The sequence below is a fragment of the Trachemys scripta genome, chromosome 1 (assembly GCF_013100865.1).
Source record: "Trachemys scripta elegans isolate TJP31775 chromosome 1, CAS_Tse_1.0, whole genome shotgun sequence".
Classification (NCBI taxonomy): Eukaryota; Metazoa; Chordata; order Testudines; family Emydidae; genus Trachemys; species Trachemys scripta.
Genome location: NC_048298.1, coordinates 307,983,485 through 308,000,705, shown reverse-complemented (window position 1 = coordinate 308,000,705; position 17,221 = coordinate 307,983,485). Strand labels below are relative to the sequence as shown.

General features: G+C 45.3%; 1 protein-coding gene across 3 annotated transcripts in view; it reads left to right on the top strand.

Annotated features, from left to right (window-relative positions):
* Window positions 1-17,221, top strand: part of RNF17 (ring finger protein 17) — a 207,735-nt gene that overhangs the window by 32,373 nt on the left and 158,141 nt on the right. For all 3 annotated transcript variants that reach the window (XM_034758815.1, XM_034758813.1, XM_034758812.1), the window contains exons 8-9: window positions 5,000-5,080; window positions 13,067-13,167. In XM_034758815.1, the coding sequence (XP_034614706.1) occupies window positions 5,000-5,080; window positions 13,067-13,167 (182 nt within the window). The remainder of the gene's footprint in view (window positions 1-4,999; window positions 5,081-13,066; window positions 13,168-17,221) is intronic.

Below are 17,221 nucleotides of genomic sequence, written 5' to 3'. Positions count from 1 at the left end.
ATGCGACTAAGCGAAACAATGTTAAGCGAATCCAATTTCCCCATAAGAATTAATGTAAATGGGAGGGGTACGTTCCAGTGAAAAGACATTCCCTAGAATGTAACACACACACACACACCTGCATTTAAAAATACACACACACTCTATAAGTTTTAAACAAATAATTTAATACTGTACACAGCAATGATGATTGTGAAGCTTGGTTGAGGTGGTGATGTCAGAGAGTGGAAGAGCGTGGGATATTTCCGAGGGAATGCCTTATTGCTAAATGATGAACTAGCATTTGGCTGAGCCCTCAAGGGTTAACACGTTAATGTAGCCTCACACTCTACAAGGCAGCACAAATGGAGGGAGGGGAGACAGCATGGCAGACAGAGACACACAACCTGTGTGTGGGACAAAGAGAGAGATGCGCATTGCCCCTTTAAGCACGCTGACCCCACTCTAAGTAAACTGCCTTTTTAAGTATATCAGCAAGTTGAGACAACAGCTGCGGCCAGCAAGCTCTCTCCGTCCTGAGCCCTGTCCTGTCTCCACCCTGCTCTATATGGAGAAGGAGTAAGCGGGGGACAGGAGCAGGGGGAAACCCTGACATTATCCCCCCTCTCCTCTTCTCCTCTTCTCCCCCCCCCCCCCGCACAGCAAGCAGGAGGCTCCCGAGAGCAGCTTCAAGACAGTGGGCAGGAGCAGCACATGGCAGTGGGGGGAGGGACAGCTGAACTGCTGGCAATTGATAGCCTGCTGGCTGGCTGCCGCACAGGGAACTTAGGGGAGCGGGGAGCTGATTGGGGGGGGAGGGGGATGGCTGCTGGTCCACCCTGGTTCCAAGCCCCCACCAGCTAGCTGCAACGGGCTGCTCTTCCTGCAAGCAGTGGATAAAGCAAGCAGCTGCCAAACAATGTTATAAGGGAGCATTGCACAACTTTAAACAAGCATGTTCCCTAATTGAACAGCAACGTAGCAACGTTAACCGGGACGACTTTAAGTGAAGAGTTACTGTATACTCCAAATTAAAAAGCATAGTAAGAGAACCAAAAAAGTGGCTAAACAACAAAGTAAAAGAAGCAGTGAGAGGCAAAAAGGCATCCTTTAAAAAGTGGAAGTTAAATCCTATTGAGGAAAATAGAAAATAGCATAAACTCTGGCAAATGAAGTGTAAAAATATAATTAGAAAGGCCAAAAAGGAATTTGAAGAACAGCTAGCCAAAGACTCAAAGTAATAGCAAATTTTTTTTTTTACGTACATCAGAAGCAAGAAGCCTACTAAACAACCAGTGGGGCCACTGGATGATCAAGATGCTAAAGGAGCACTCAAGGATGATAAGGCCATTGCGGAGAGACTAAATTAATTCTTTGCATCGGTCTTCACAGCTGAGGATATGTGGGAGATTCCCAAACCTGAGCCATTCTTTTTAGGTGACAGATCTGAGGAATTGTCCCAGATTGAAGTGTCGTCAGAGGTGGTTTTGGACCAAATTGATAAATTAAACAGCAATAAGTCACCAGTATCAGATAGTATTCACCCAAGAGTTCTGAAGAAACGCAAATGTGAAATTGCAGAACTACTAACTGTGATTTGTAACCTATCATTTAAATCAGCTTCTTTACCAAACGACTGGAGGATAGCTAATGTGATGACAATTTTTAAAGAAGGCTCCAGAGGTGATTCTGGCAATTACAGGCCAGTAAGCCTGACTTCAGTACTGGGTAAACTGGTTGAAACTATATTAAAGAACAGAATTGTCAGACATACAGATGAACATAATTTGTTGGGGAAGAGTCAACATGGGTTTTGTAAAGGGAAATCATGCCTCACTAATCTACTAGAATTTTTTGAGGGGGGGTGAACAAGCATGTGGACAAGGGGATCCACTGGATATAGTGTACAGAAAGCTTTTGACAGGGTCGCTCACCAAAGACTCTTAAGCAAAGTAAGCTGTCATGGGATAAGAGGGAAAATCCTCTCATGGATCAGTGACTGGTTAAAAGATAGGAAACAAAAGGTAGGAATAAATGGTCAGTTTTCAGTGGTGTCCCCCAGGGTTCTGTACTGGGGTCAGTACTGTTCAACATATTCATAAATGATCTAGAAAAAGGGGTAAATAGTGAGGTGGCAAAAATTGCAGATGATACTAAACTATTCAAGATAGTTAAGTCCAAAGCAGACTGTGAAGAGCTACAGAAGGATCTTACAAAACTGGGTGACTGAATTTCATCTGCCATTTTGTTGCCCAATGTTGATAAATGCAAAGTAATGCACATTGAAAAACATAATCCCAGCTAAACATATAAAATGATGGGGGTCTAAATTAGCTGTTACCACTCAAGAAAGAGATCTTATAGTCAATTGAGGATAGTTCTCTGAAAACATCCACTCAATGTGCAGCAGCAGTCAAAAAAGCTAACAGAATGTTGGGCATCCTTAAGAAAGGGATAGATAATAAGACAGAAAATATCATAATGCCTTTATATAAATCCATGGTACGCCCACATCTTGAATACTGCATGCAGATTTGGTCATCTCATCTCAGAAAAGATATATTTGAATTGGAAAAGGTTCAGAAAAGGCAACAAAAATGATTAGGGGAATGGAATGACTTCCATATGAGGAGAGATGAAATTCATCTTGGAAAAGAGATGATTATGGGGGGATATGATAGAGGTCTATAAAATCATCATCGGTGAGTACACCCAACCATAGGCACTGGCTTCCTCCTGGCCCAGGGGTACTCAAGCCCCAGCACTGTCCCAGGCCCTGCCCCCACCCTGTCCTTTCCCCCAAGTCCCCGCTTCTCCAATTCCTGCCCAGTTCTGCCCCCTCTCCTTAGCATGCCCCATCCCCTACTCCTCCCCCTCACCCCCTCCAGCGCCTCCTGTATTCTCCGAAACAACTGACAGACCGGGCAGAGGTGCTGGGGGAAAGGGGAAGGAGTTGATTGTTGGACCGACAGGTGAACGGGAGGAGCTGGCTGCCAGTGGGTGCTAAGAACCCACTAATTTTTTTCCGCAGGTGTTCCAGCCCTGGAGCGCCCACGGAGTTGGCGCCTATGCACCAAACCTGTAGGTTTCTCAACTCTTTCTATTACTTCTATTGCAGTTCTTGCTGGTGTCTGCCTCTCAGGGCCACAGGTACCTTCCTGGATGCATATAAACAGGGGTTTGCATCCTTCTTCAAAATTATTTTGTGCATGACTGGCAGTTTTCCCAAACCTTTGAACACCTCTCTATATTTCTCTACTAAGGTTTAGATGCCTTGCAGCAAATTGTATTCTATATTAAATAGCTTGCATATGAGTCCCAATCGTTGATTTGATTACAGGCCCAGTATTGGTTTTCTATCTCCTATAATAATAATAATTAATAATTAATAAAGGTATTCTTAGTTTTTTCTTTCTTGTGTCAGATTGCGCTGGCATTTGCCCACCACAGAAATAGGGGGAGTGCATTGTAAGCTGTCAGGACATTTGCCTGTTTCTCCTGTGGGGGGCTTATATTTTAAAGTTAGCAGCACTAGTGTGGCAATTACATTGGTGTCAGCACCTGTATCTACTGTATGTGTGATTTGTGAACCACTAGTATTAAGAGTGACGAACTAGTTATTGTGTACTGGCAGCCACTGCAGCATGGCATCAGCATACACTGCTTCCTCAGTGGAGCTATCGCCATATTCCTGCACTGCATCAGTTTTCTGATGTCCGCGTTGGTTAGCAAAATAGTTGTACTTGTGACACACTGCACTTTTGTCCAAATGCTGTTTTTTTCACCCTTCCTTATATTGACTGTTGTCAGTGTCGCTTTTTTGTGCATGTTTCCTTTCTGTCCTGCTGTGCAATGACCTTCCGCACAGTGTCCCTGTTATCCGCTTTGATTAATGTTTGCATTTGCAGTTTTGTATGTTCTGCTGCTTTGCAGATGTTTGTGGCTTTTTCCAAAGTTAAGTCTCTAAATAGATGCTCCAATAGCTTTGCATTGTTACACCTGCCACCAGCCTATCTAATCAAGGAATCTCCATAAGGCCTAAAGTTGCAGCACTGGATTTTACTCTTCAAGTCTGTGTTGTAATCCTCAGTTCCTTTTTTACTCTTATGTGGAAAAGAATCTTTCGTAAGTTTCATGATTTGTAGGAAATCACTGCTAGGATTTTCTCAAAATCTTCACTGTCGTCAGGGGAGAGCTGGAAGCTGTTAAAAAGGTGTACAGCTTCCTGACCAACTACAGTTAGCAGTAAGGTACTTTCTAGTCTCCACTGCACTCAGTTTATTGTCATCATGTATCACAAATCATCACCGCCACCACTGTTTACACTTTTTCCAGAACTCATCCATGCATAGGTGCTGGCTTCCTCCGGACCCCAGGGGGTGCTCAACCCCCGCTCAGCCCCAGGTCCCACCCCCTTACGCCACCACTATCCCGTCTTTCCTTGCCCCCACTCTGCCGCAGGCCCTGCCCCACCCCACCCCTTCTCCCAAGTCCCCACCCATGCCCTGCCTCTTCCCTCCCGGTTCGGCCGCCTCCCCTAGTATGCCCCGTCCCTGTTCCTCCCTGAGCCTCCTGCATGCCACAAAACAGCTGATCACAGCATGCAGGAGGCACTGGGAGGGAGGGGGAGGAGTTGATCCAGCTGCTGGCAGGTGGGAGGAGGGAAGCTGGCTGCCAGTGGATGCTAAGCACCCGCTAATTTTTTTTCCATGGGTGCTCCAGCCCTTGAACCACTTTGCTAAGAACTCGGATTCACACATGCAGTCCCCTCTAGGAACTGCAGTTGCTAAGGCAACTGCTTTTTCTGTAGCTGGCTATGCAATGCATCTTACTGTATAGGTGTTTTAAAGCAGTTTTTAATCATTCATAGAATTATTTATTACTAAGTCCCAAATGGCTGCATAATGTTTAGTATGAATTCGAGGTCCTTGCTCCAAGGTTTGTACAAATTCTGAAAATGTTGTCAAATATATAATTTTTTTTTAATACAAACAGTTTACTATTGTAACTTTTCCCCCAGGACAATAAAACTGAACAAGACATCGATGAAGCTTTGTGGATAACTGCTTTTAATCTTGAGCGTTTAAAAACTGCAGAGAAGGTAGGGTAAAGAGATACTTCGATTCAGTTTGAAATATTTCAATTTCATTTACTTAACATCAGAGTTCCATATTCCTGTAGGTTATATTGGAATTGTTTATCGTATCACAAAAACATTCTGTGTCTGCTCTTGTCATTATCTTGGTCTGTGATCTTCTTCTTCGAGTGCTTGCTCATATCAATTCCAATTAGGTGTGCGCGCGCTGCGTGCACGATCGTCGGAGAATTTTCTACCCTAGCAACACCCGGTGGGTCGGCTGTGGAGCCCCCTGGAGTGGCGCCTTCATGGCGCTGGATATATACCCCAGCCGACCCAGCACCCCCTCAGTTCCTTCTTACCGCCCATGACGGTCGTTGGAACTGTGGAGCGCGGTATAGCTGTTTTCCACTCTCCCTAGGTTTACTCGTTAGTTCTTGTAGATAGTAGTTTTGTTGTTAATAGTTTTATAGAGTAGTTATAAATAGCTAGCGGGGGGTAAAGGGGGCTTTTATCCCCCCCTTTTTTGCCCCAGCACGCAGCCGGGCTCATGCCCAAGGATCCTGGCTTTAAGCCGTGCGTGACCTGTGCTAAGCCTATGCCAATGGGAGACCCTCACGACTCTTGTCTGAAGTGTCTAGGGGAGTGTCTTAACTATAAAGGGAAGGGTAACAGCCCTCCTGTGTACAATACTATAAAATCCCTCCTGGCTAGAGACTCCAAAATCCTTTTACCTGTAAGGGTTAAGAAGCTCAGGTAACCTGGCTGACACCTGACCCAAAGGACCAATAAGGGGACAAGATACTTTCAAATCTTGGTTGTGGGGAAGGCTTTTGTTTGTGCTCTTTGTTTTGGTGGTTGTTCGCTCTTGGGACTAAGAGGGACCAGACATCAATCCAGGCTCTCCAAATCTTTCTGAACAAGTCTCTCATATTTCAAACTTGTAAGTAAACAGCCAGGCAAGGCGTGTTAGTTTTTATCTTTGTTTTCTCAATTTGTAAATGTACCTTTTTGCTAGAGTGTTTATCTCGGTTTGCTGTCACTTTAAACCTAAGGCTAGAGGGGGATCCTCTGGGCTCTTTAAGTTTGATTAGCCTGTAAAGTTATTTTCCATCCTGATTTTACAGAGATTATTTTTACCTTTTTCTTTAATTAAAAGTCTTCTTTTTAAGAACCTGATTGATTTTCCTTGTTTTAAGATCCAAGGGGTTTGGATCTGTATTCACCAGGGAATTGGTGAAGAGTCTCTCAAGGCTACCCAGGGAAGGGAATTAGCATCTTGGGAGTGGTGGCAGCGGACCAGATCTAAGCTGGTAGTTAAGCTTAGAAGTTTCATACAGGCCCCCCACATTTGTACCCTAAAGTTCAGAGTGGGGAGGCAGCCTTGACAGGGAGTCTGACGAGACGGACAAGTGTAAGATCTGCAAGGCTTTCAGGCCCAGGACCAAAAAGGAGCGGGACTTTAGACTTAAGCAGCTCCTTATGGAGGTGGCACTTAGCCCAGATCCTCCTTCAGCGCACCAAGTTCTGGCACCGAGCGCCTCGATGCACAGCGCCCCGGCAGCGCCCTCGGGTACTGCACCATGAGGAGACGTGGATAAGGCCCCACGGCACTGTCCTCCGTCGGCACCGCGTCCGCCGCAAGCCCCTTGGTGCAATTCCCCGTCTCCGTAAGAACCAGGACACTGTCGTACAACAGGCACCGGCTCTCCCCGAACCGGTGGTGGAATCGCGTCCGGCTTCGGAGTGCCAGAGGGTGCAGGCATCGTTGATACCGTCGACTCCGGCACTGGTTGTAGGGCCGTTGAGACTGGCTCCCCGCCTCGTCCTGTGGTTGAGGCCTGTCTCCCCTCTACGCCGGAGACAGTTGCGATGGTGAAGGACCTCGTGGCCCTCATGGAGCCGGCGCCATCTCAGACCGCATGGTGCAATCCAGGGGCAAGCCTGCCCTGATACATCCTCCATCTCCGAGCATGGACTCGCGGCACCGCTCCCGGTCTCAGAGCAGGTCCCGACGCCGCTTGCAGGCCCGGCACCGGTCTTCATCTCAGCACCGGTCGTACTCGCGGCCCAGATCTTCCTCCCGGCACCGGTCCACTTCTCAGCACCGACCCAAGCATCGGTACCGGTCAGAGTCCAGACGCAGTTCCTGGCACCGGTATGAGCGGCGCTCCCGTTCGCGAGGCCGCTCCCAGCACCGAGCCTACAGATGGTCTTCGTCTTCGCGATCCAGATCGGGATCCCGGTACGGCATGGCCTGGGTGTCATTGGTGTACCATTCTTATCAGGACAACCTGAACATGGTGGTCACGGTTCCGAACTTGGTCTTGACCTCTCTCACCTGGTGGCCGGACCACAAGGTGGTTTGCGCAGGAGTGCCGTTTCACGCCCCACAACCCTCCCTGTACCTGGTCACGGACGCTTCATCTCTAGGTTGGTGCGCTCACCTCGGGGAGCACCATACACAGGGCCTGTGGACCGCATTCCAACTAGCTCTGCACATCAATGTTCGAGAGCTGATGGCGGTGCGCCTAGCCTGTCAGGCATTTCTTGGTCTCATACATGGCCGTTGCATGTCAGTCCTCACAGACAACACCACGGCCATGTTCTACATCAACAAGCAAGGAGGAGCCTGGTCGTCTCTCCTATGCCAAGAGGCCATTCGCCTATGGGAGTTCTGCATTGCCTACTCGATACATCTCATGGCATCATTCCTCCCTGGAGTCCAGAATGCTCTAGTGGACCATCTCAGCAGATCCTTCCAGTCGCACGAGTGGTCGATTCGCCCGGATATCATCCATTCCATCTTCCAGAGGTGGGGATTTCCCCAGGTCGACCTGTTCGCCTCACGCGCCAACAGGAAGTGCCACGTGTTCTGCTCCCTCCAAGGGCGATCCCTGTCGAACGCTTTCCTGCTATCGTGGAAAGACTAGCTATTCTACGCTTTCCCTCAATTTCCACTGGTCCACAGGCTCAAGCTACGCAGAGACAAGGCACGGATGATTCTAGTCGCTTCAGCTTGGCCAAGACAGCACTGGTACACCACGCTTCTGGAGCTATCGGTACAGACTCCGATCACGCTTCCATTGTGCCAGAACTTGATCTCTCAGGACCACGGCTGACTCTCTCACCCCGACCTACAATAGCTCCATTTTACAGAGTGGATGCTCCATGGCTGAATTGGACAGAGCTATGATGCTCACATCCCGTGCAACAGATTCTGCTGGGAAGTAGGAAACCCTATACGTGGACCACTTACTTGGCCAAGTGGAAGCGTTTATTCTGTTGGTGCGAGCAGCGGGCCACGCCCCCCTTGCAGGCGTCAATTCCGCTTATACTTGAATATCTCCTATCCCTAAAACAGCAGGGCTTGGCGATTTATCTTCGGTCAGGGTTCACCTGGCTGCTATATCGGCGTTCCACCCAGGAGAACACGCTTCCTCGGTCTTCTCTAACCCGATGGTCGTCAGATTCCTCAAGGGCTTAGACCGTCTATACCCACAGCAACGTCAACTGGTTCCGGTGTGGGATCTTAACCTGGTTCTCTCCAAGCTCACGGGGCCCCCGTTCGATCCATTGGCTACCTGCTCACTCCTTTACCTATCTTGGAAGACAGCCTTCCTTGTAGCCATCACTTCAGCAAGGCATGTTTCTGAAATCAGGGCGCTCACGTCTGAGCCTCCATACACCATAAAGACAAGGTGCAGCTTCGCCCCCCCACCCTGCCTTTCTTCCCAAGGTGGTATCAGCTTTTCATGTGAACCAGGATATATTTCTCCCGGTCTTCCATCCCAAGCCGCCCGCCACGCGTCAAGACCAGCGTATGCACTCCTTGGACGTATGCAGGGCCCTTGCTTTCTATATTGAGCGTACGAAGCCGTTTTGGAAGATGACGCAACTCTTCATTGCAGTGGCCGACCGGATGAAAGGCTTACTGGTCTCCTCGCAACGTCTCTCCTCTTGGATCATGTCCTGCATTCGTGCTTGCTACGATCTGGCCGGTGCCCCGACGCCGCGCCTCACCGCCCACTCCACGAGAGCCCAAGCCTCCTCAACTGCCTTCCTGGCTCACGTCCCGATCCAGGACATTTGTAGAGCGGCAGTTTGGTCATTGGTCCACACCTTCGCCGTTCATTATGCGCTTGTACAGCAGTCCAGAGACGATGCTGCATTTGGATCAGCGGTTCTGCACTCAGCGATGTCTCACTCCAACCCCACCGCCTGGGTAAGGCTTGGTAGTCACCTAATTGGAATCGATATGAGCAAGCACTCGAAGAAGAAAAACGGTTACTCACCTTTGTAATTGTTCTTCGAGATGTGTTGCTCATATCCATTCCTAACCCGCCCCCTTTCCCCACTGTCGGAGTATCCGGCAAGAAGGAACTGAGGGGGCGCTGGGTCGGCTGGGGTATATATCCAGCGCCATGAAGGCGCCACTCCAGGGGGCTCCACAGCCGACCCACCGGGTGTTGCTAGGGTAGAAAATTCTCCAACGATTGTGCATGCGGTGCGCGCACACCTAATTGGAATGGATATGAGCAACACATCTCGAAGAACAACAGTTACAAAGGTGAGTAACCGTTTTTTTTGGTGCCTCTCCTACCCTATTTGGCTGTTCTTGCACAATTTCTGTGGAGTTGGATCCTCATTAAGGTCCTGATTCAGTAAAGCACTTAAGCCTATGCTTATTCTAAACCTATGAATAGTCCCCTTGAACTGTGCATTTGCTTAAAAGTACCTGTTTATATGTTTTATTGGATTGGGGCAATATCTACCATTCTCTGTCAGATTAGCAACTCAGTGGTTAATTTCCTTGTTTTTTTGTGTGCTTCCTTCTGAACTTGAAGCTGGGTATGTACTACTCTTCATAAGCAGTATTTCCCTAAATAAAATAGATCAAATTTTGATTTACATAAATCAAAATGTGCATGTTCAGAATACAGAAAAGAAAATGTGAAAGGGGAGATGTTAGGGGGCTTATTCCTTCACTCTCTCACTTCCCTGGTCCTTCTCGCATGAACAGAGAGCAACAGTACCCAATGTCCGAAGGTGCAAACAGTTCAATGTTTGTTGGGGTGAACTTTCAGCATGCATGATTTCAGTTTCCTTCCTCAGTGTCCCCTTTCCCAGCTCTGACACCACAGAGTCTTCCCTGTGTCCCTGTTCCCATTCCGCCCCTTAGCGAAACATGATTCCAATTCTCCCACCCGTATTCCCTGTTCCCATTCCCCCCTTACTTCCTGATTAACTGAAGACTATATAGTAAAACTTGAGTTCTGCTTAGCTATACCTTAACCAATCATTTTAATGAAATTTAACTAACCAATTCTAACACATTGTAACATCATTATTTAACCAATTATATCCCACCTCCTTAATTGGTTTACACCCAACAAAATTAATTATACAGCAGACAGAAACAATCACAGAACCAGACAGAGATTATACAGACAGACAATAGGGAAGTGGAGACTACAGTGATAGAACAATACAGAAATGAGGATTTCACATCCCAGCTATTGATAAATGAGTTCTTGCCAGACAGGATGCTATCAAACTAAGTTTCCTTTTACATCTTCTAGGCTCTTCCCTTTCTCTGGAGGTGATAGGAATACAGTCCTGTCCTGATATTCCTAACAGCCCAATAGCACCTTATTTCAATGTGACTAGTTTGGAATGTAAGGATGTGACCATACACTTCCCAGTTTATGGCTGCCTCTGCTACTTAGCCGAAGGCCTTAGCCTAAGAACAGGGCCCCAGACTGTCACACTAAGAGAAAGCCCTTACACAGACAGGCAGTAATTTTGATTCTTTCTTTTATACCTCTATAACTAGCTTAGTGATAAGAATACACCTAAATTCTTAAAGTATAGGTCTTTGCAGACAGGCCAGAATATCTATATCCTAACAGGAGACTTTAAAATACTGGGTAGCTGACTATACATTTATGGCAAGATTATGGAAAATATCCTATAGATATAATATAATGAAGTCCTTTTCCCCAGAACATAACTTATTTAACAGATCATGCTTTTGGATTAGTTGCAGAAAAAGTTTAAATTTCTGCAATTTTGTGTTTGTTAGCCATGCACAAATGTGGCTTAGGCCAAGTCTGCACTTAAAGCTTGACATAGCTTTGGTGCTGAATTAGGCTGAATTGTACTAAGTAACTTCTAATTCCAAATAAACATCTGTTCCTATCCGATAGTAAAGGCTTGACAGCAAGTATAGGTTAATAAGGTAGTATGAGCTCTTGTGTTTCTATCATGCTTAGCACAACGGGATCCTGGTCCCTGACTAGGACTCCTAGGTGCTATGGTACTATAAATAATTAAAATGTTTCTTAAAGTAATCTGATTGATTAGGCCTGAAGCTGCTGGTTGAATAGGGCAGACAGTTAACATCCAGGGGACTGAAGTATAAATTATTGTGTCAACTTGAGAAGAGCAAAGAATGACTGAATAGCAAATAGTGGAGTTCACACTTCATTGCTCTTAGAATCATAGAATATTAGGGTTGGAAGAGACCTCAGGAGGTCATCTAGTCCAATCCCCTGGTCAGAGCAGGACCAAAACCAACTAAATCAGTGGTAGGATTCAGACTCTGCTCATCTGAATCCTACTACTCCCCCACCCATGGAAGGAGGACAGGGTACTAAAAGGTAAGGACATCATCCCCCACCCCTCCACAAGCACAAGGCCCAGAAAAATCCCAGGCCTTGTCGGAACCATTCTTTTTAATTGCATTAGAATCCAGCCACAAGTTGTGACAAAATTAACATTCCATTGTCAAGCCCGGCCTTAAAAATCTCTAAGGATGGAGATTCCACCACCTCCCTAGGTAACCCATTCCAGTGCTTCACCACCCTCCTAGTGAAATAGTTTCCTAATATCCAACCTAGACCTCCCCCCCTGCAACCCGAGACCATTGTTTCTTGTTCTGTCATTTGCCACCACTGAGAACAGCCAAGCTCCATCCTCTTTGGAACCCCCCTTCAGGTAGTTGAAGGCTGCTAGCAAATCTCCTCTCACTCTTCTCTTCTGCAGCCTAAATAACCCCAGTTCCCTCAGCCTCTCTTCGTAAGTCATGTGCTGCAGCCCCCTGATCATTTTCATTGCCCTCCACTGGACTCTGTCCAATCTGTCCACATCCCTTCTGTAGTGGGGGGACCAAAACTGGACACAATACTCCAGGTGTACAGCTTCACCAGTGCTGAATAGAGGGGAATAATCACTTCCCTCGATCTGCTGGCAATGCTCCTACTAATACAGCCCAATATGCCATTGGCCTTCTTGGCAACAAGAGCACACTGCTGACTCATATACAGCTTCTCGTCCACTGTAATCCCCAGGTCCTGTTCTAGACTCTTTGCAAGCTACATTTGGTTTATGGTGTTGAGGTTTTCTTTGCAGCCATAACAGCTAGAAATTTACTTTATTTTTTAAAAAACTGAGATTCTGGAGAACAAAATAGTAGCTTCAGAGAGGTGATTGTATAGCATATGGGTGCATATCAGCTATTTCCAAACACTGTTCCCTACATTGGTGTGCCTCTTTTCCTCATCTCTTCCTTCCTATGGGCATGTCAACAACAAAAATTGTACCTCTTTTTAATTATACCAATTATAGTTAAAGCAGTACAATCCCCCTACTGTAGGTGCAGTTACATCAGTATAGGTGCTTTATACAGGTATTAAGGTATTTTATACTGCTATAGCTGCATCCACATTATGGGGGTTGTACTTGTGTGCCTATTTTGGGGGGGAAAGATTATACTCCTAACTGAAATATTGTACCAGTACAGAAACTGTGTATAGATCAGGTCAAAAGCTTTAGTTCTTCTAGTTTTGTTTATCCTTCAATGTTCTTTGTTGTCACTCTGACTCTGAAATGTGTTTGTGTGATTCTCATTGTTGCCTCTGACATTTATAAATGACTGTGGCTTATTAGTTTGCATAAATAGGATGAATGATTAGGTATTGATTTAGTTATCTTTTAAAAATGAAATAGATGCTGGGATATTTGGAATCCAAAGTGAAGCAGGAAGAAGACAGGATTGTAGACATTATAGATAAAAAGTTTGATAATCTTATTACTTCTCTTCAGTCAAGGTAAGGTGACTATTTTTATGTCATGGACAAGACAAACTTGTATTACATTTTAAAAAAAAATAAGTTAGTTAACTGGAAATATTGGTGTCATTAATGTAGTTTTAGTACTTCCTATGACAATATTTCATAATATCTTTATTAATCTGTCCAACCATGAACAACATTTACTCCTGAGGGAATTCTGCGCCAAAAAAATTAAATTCTGTGCACAATATTTTAAAATTCTGCAACGTTCTGCAAATTTGTCAATTAATAAACGTGGCTCCAGCATGGCAGTGGGGAACACAGGCCACTGGCTGCATTGAGGTGGGAGAGCATCCTGAAGCCCCCACTTCCACTGGTACAAGGACTTGGCAGTGAGGCTGCACCCGACTCTGACATGGTGCAAGGGCTAGGCCTGCCCTAGAAACACCCAGGGTCCTGCTTCTGTGTGCGAGGCGCACCATATGTGGGTAGGCAGGCTCAGCCCAGCAGCATACAAGTATGGAGGGTCTTAGTGTGGTGGGGGATCCAGGTGTGGGGTGAGAGGTTTTTCTGTGGGGCAATCTGGGTGTGGGTGGCTCAATGTGAGATCTGGATGCACGGGCTCATTGGGGGGTTCCGGGTGCAGGGACAGTGGAACTCTGCAGGGGATCCAGGTGAAGATGATTGGGGCTCAGCGGAGAGGTCTGGGTCTGGGGGGTTCAGTGAGGGGTCCGGGTGCTGAGGGAGTGGGGCTTAATAGGGTGGGGGTCCAGGTGCAGCTGGTTGGGGCTCAGTTGTGTGGGGGTCAGGGTGTGGGGGACTCATCTGGGGGAGTGGGGTCCAGGCGTAGAGGGGTAGGGCTTGTCAGGGTGAGGATTTGATGGGCCTGCTTAACAGCAGAGCCCCAGCTGGTGCTGAGGGGATGCCACATGCCCTGAGTAATTTTGTTTTTCATACGGGGTCTCTTACGTTGGAACTTTCCTGTTCTTGCTAGAGAACTCTTTGGAAGAGTAGAATGGGACATGTTATCTTAAGAGTGAAACTTAAGTGGCAACTTTCTTAGTCCTCAGTTGAAGTGTGTGGAAATATCCAAGGGCTGGAATGGAGATACTTCTAAGCATGCGCTCAAGGATAGCAAAGGGAATTAAAAAGTTTACTTCTAGTAACAAAAGTAGTTCTTTTAATAGTATCCCTATGGGTGCTCCACTCTAGGTGTATTCGTGTCTCTATGCCTCAGATCAGAGATTTTAGGTAGCGGTGTCCGTTTGGTCCGCACATGGGTAGCTTATAGGCACCAATTCTCAAGCTCCCCTAGTGTCGCCCATCGGAATAGGGGGAGGCAGTCTCCTTCAGCTTCTCTAGCCAGACATTCTGATCTACAAGATATGTTTGAAGAACAGGAAGCGAGACTAGACGAGAGTTTTCACAAGACTAGACAAACATTATTCCAACAACCAACATCTCTTCATTCTCTCCTAATTAAGCAGTCATGTCTCCTCCACCAACCCTGGCAGACAACTTTAAACAGTTTCAAGATCTCATTAAGAGAGTAGCAGATTTGTTACGAATTCCACTTGAAGAAGCAAAGGAGTCGCAACACAAGCTGCTTGACATCCTACATCTGCTTGCAACACGTTCCCTATCAATGAGGCCTTGCTGGACCCAGCAGAAACAATATGGCTGAAACTGATTTTTATCCACCCTGATGGCCAATGATTTTTTTTGATAAAATGCTTTTTGAGGGAAAAAACTATTTAAAGATACATTATAGCTCAAAGATATCTCATCATGGAATAGGGATTATAAATTCTAATTCTATAGCATGAGACAGTATTGTCATGTAATATTTAAGAAAAGTTTTGTAAATGAGTTCCAATAGTTCATGGATTAGGGACCCAATCTTACAGGGTTCCAGGGGCTTCTGTACAGATTGTTTAGGTTAATCTTTCGCTCTAGCCAGTGGGACTCAGTGCTCAGTCTAGAAGATACCTTCAAAGATGCTTAGTTTTGCAGTTCTCAAACTTTGGATTTGTGTCTCCAGAGATAACATGCTTGTTAACAGCAAAAATGTTTTTAAATAAATATATAGAAGGTGAGAAATAACAGACCTCAACCCTATTCTCCCTCTGCAAATTTGTGTACACAGAGTCAATCCCTTATTTCTCTCTAAAAGTGCAAAGTTTCAGAAAGTTCAATGAATAGAAGATTGATGGGGACGGAATATATCTGGAAAAGGAGAAGTCTGCAGATAAATGTGCAAAGCGAGGGACAGGCAGTAGAAACAAAAGTGAAGCTGTTTGAGCAGCATTTTCCAGAAGTCTTGAGGTCTTTCTGAGAGTAGCCTTCATTGATTCTATCTATGAGATCTATCATACCATCCTTTCACTAGAAGAGAGAACCTATAATGGCAGCAGGCCGTAAAAGAGACCCGGTTTGGCAATAATATCCTCTACCTGTGGGTAAGACAGGCACTGCGTGCAAACTGCAAACAGTGCAACAAAGAAATGCAAGGCCTGGTTGCCCAAATGAAACAACATCACGAGAAGTGTTCCTTCTCAGGAGGGAGCTGTGTTGAAGATGACGAAAGGAACATGTCTGAAGATGTAGGATCTTCAGGTTGGTAAACTTTTTTATTTCCTACTTCTTTCTTAAGGACTGCCTGTCTTCCTTCTGGACTATTCTTGGATTCTCATGTTTGAGCAAAAAAGATAGTTGTTACTCTATGGTACTAGCATTTTAGATGCAGTTGTGATAAAACATAAATATCTGAAATAGGCAGATCTTCCTTTTACAATTTCACCTTTAAAGTAGTACTGAGTGTTAGTGAATGCAATGAGTAATACTAAATGAGCAGTATGGTAATAATAATTAAATAACTACATTGACTTATTTTGTTTAGGAGAATCCATCCTCAACATACAGGATTCTGAAGACTATCCACCTTCAAGATCACCATCATTTTCTATAGTTTATCTGCCAACTATCGTGTTTTTGTCACATAGCCACAGTATATCGCCTGTAGTAAAAAGGGTGTAGGGGGGAATCTCCATCATCCAGAAACAACCGTAGATAAGTTTGTGATAAGAACCAACAGATTACAAAAAGAGAATTGATGGAAAAATTGCCTGGTTTGTTTATGCAACAAAGTCTCCTTTCCTCATGATTGTGAATCCACACTTCATTAATATGGTTCAATCATTAAGACGAGGATACAGTCGACCCAACAGAGCTATGTCACAGGCAAATTGCTGGATAAAGTGTATGAGAGAGAAATTGAGCAGTGTACAAAAGGTCTACAGGGTGAAATTGTTAACTTGAGTCTTGATGGGTGGAGCAATGTCCACAATGATCCTGTTGTATGTGCTTGTGTGACAACAGAAGAAGGGAATGTCTTCCTTACAGAAATAATTGATACATCAGGAAATGCACACAGAGCAGAATACTTACAAGAAGTAGCAGTAAAAGCTATAACAAATTGTGAAAAAAAATCAAATGTCTAGTATGCTGTTTGGTCACAGACAATGCTGCAAATATATCCAAGATGAGAAGAAATGTTGAAGAGAGTCCCAGGCTAATAACATATGGTTGCAGTGACCATTTGATGCACCTCCTAGCCAAAGACTTCAGTGTTCCAGAAATAAAGGCTAATGTTGTTGAAATGGCAAAATACTTCCATAACAACCACTTTGCAGCAGCAGCTGCTCTGAAAAAAAGTGGGGGGAACCAAGCTAACTCTCCGACAAGACGTGTGATGGAACTCAATAGTGGACTGTTTTGATCACTATATCAAGAACTGACCTAATCTGATGAATAATATTGTGAAAAAATAGATAGCACTGTCACAGCCAAAGTTCTCAACATTGGGCTTAAGAGAAATGTTGAACACGTGCTGAGTACCCGGAAGCCTATTTCTGTAGCCTTGAACAAAATGCAGGGAAATAGTTGTTTTATTGCTGACGCTGTTGAAATTTGGAAGGAACTGAGTGAGATCTTAAGAGAAATATGCAATGACAGAGTTAAATTATAAGCATTAAAAAAACGAATGGGACAAGCACTATCTCCAGCTCATTTTCTTGCAAATATTCTCAGT